At 64.3% G+C, this 524-nt stretch overlaps 1 protein-coding gene across 1 annotated transcript; it reads left to right on the top strand.

The window, feature by feature from the left end:
- Nucleotides 1-3: 3 nt before the first annotated feature.
- Nucleotides 4-462, top strand: LOC104502393 (claudin-3-like; the record flags this gene model as incomplete). Its single annotated transcript, XM_010146358.1, has 1 exon — nt 4-462. A coding segment is annotated over one exon (459 nt), but the record flags the coding sequence as incomplete, so codon positions are not given.
- Between the last annotated feature and the right edge of the window lie 62 nt (nt 463-524).

Raw genomic sequence — 524 nt, 5'->3', positions numbered from 1 at the left:
CAGTGCAATGTCTACGCCTCCAGGCTGGCGCTGCCGCAGGACCTGCAAGCCGCCCGTGCCCTCCTGGTGGTGGCCATTGTCTTGGCCATCCTGGGTTTAATGGTGGCCATCGTGGGCGCCCAGTGCACCCGCTGCGTGGAGGATGAGAGCACCAAAGCCAAGATCACCATCGTCTCCGGTGTCATCTTCCTCCTCGCTGGCGTCATGAACCTCATCCCCGTCTCCTGGTCAGCCAACACCATCATCCGGGATTTCTACAACCCGCTGGTGCTCGATTCGCAGAAACGGGAGCTGGGCGCCTCGCTCTACGTGGGCTGGGCAGCCTCCGCCCTCCTGATGCTGGGGGGGGGCCTGCTCTGCTGCTCCTGCCCCCCCAAAGAGGACAAGTACCCCACTGGTAAGGTGGCCTACTCCGCCCCGCGCTCCGCCGTCACCAGCTATGACAAGAGGAACTATGTCTGAGCCCCGCCAGGAACCCCCACGACCCCTCGACATTCCACCCCGACCCCAACACCTCCCTGGGA

This window comes from Buceros rhinoceros, unplaced genomic scaffold, assembly GCF_000710305.1.
Source record: "Buceros rhinoceros silvestris isolate BGI_N320 unplaced genomic scaffold, ASM71030v1 scaffold33882, whole genome shotgun sequence".
NCBI lineage: Eukaryota > Metazoa > Chordata > Aves > Bucerotiformes > Bucerotidae > Buceros > Buceros rhinoceros.
This window is presented reverse-complemented; position numbering and strand designations above follow the sequence as displayed.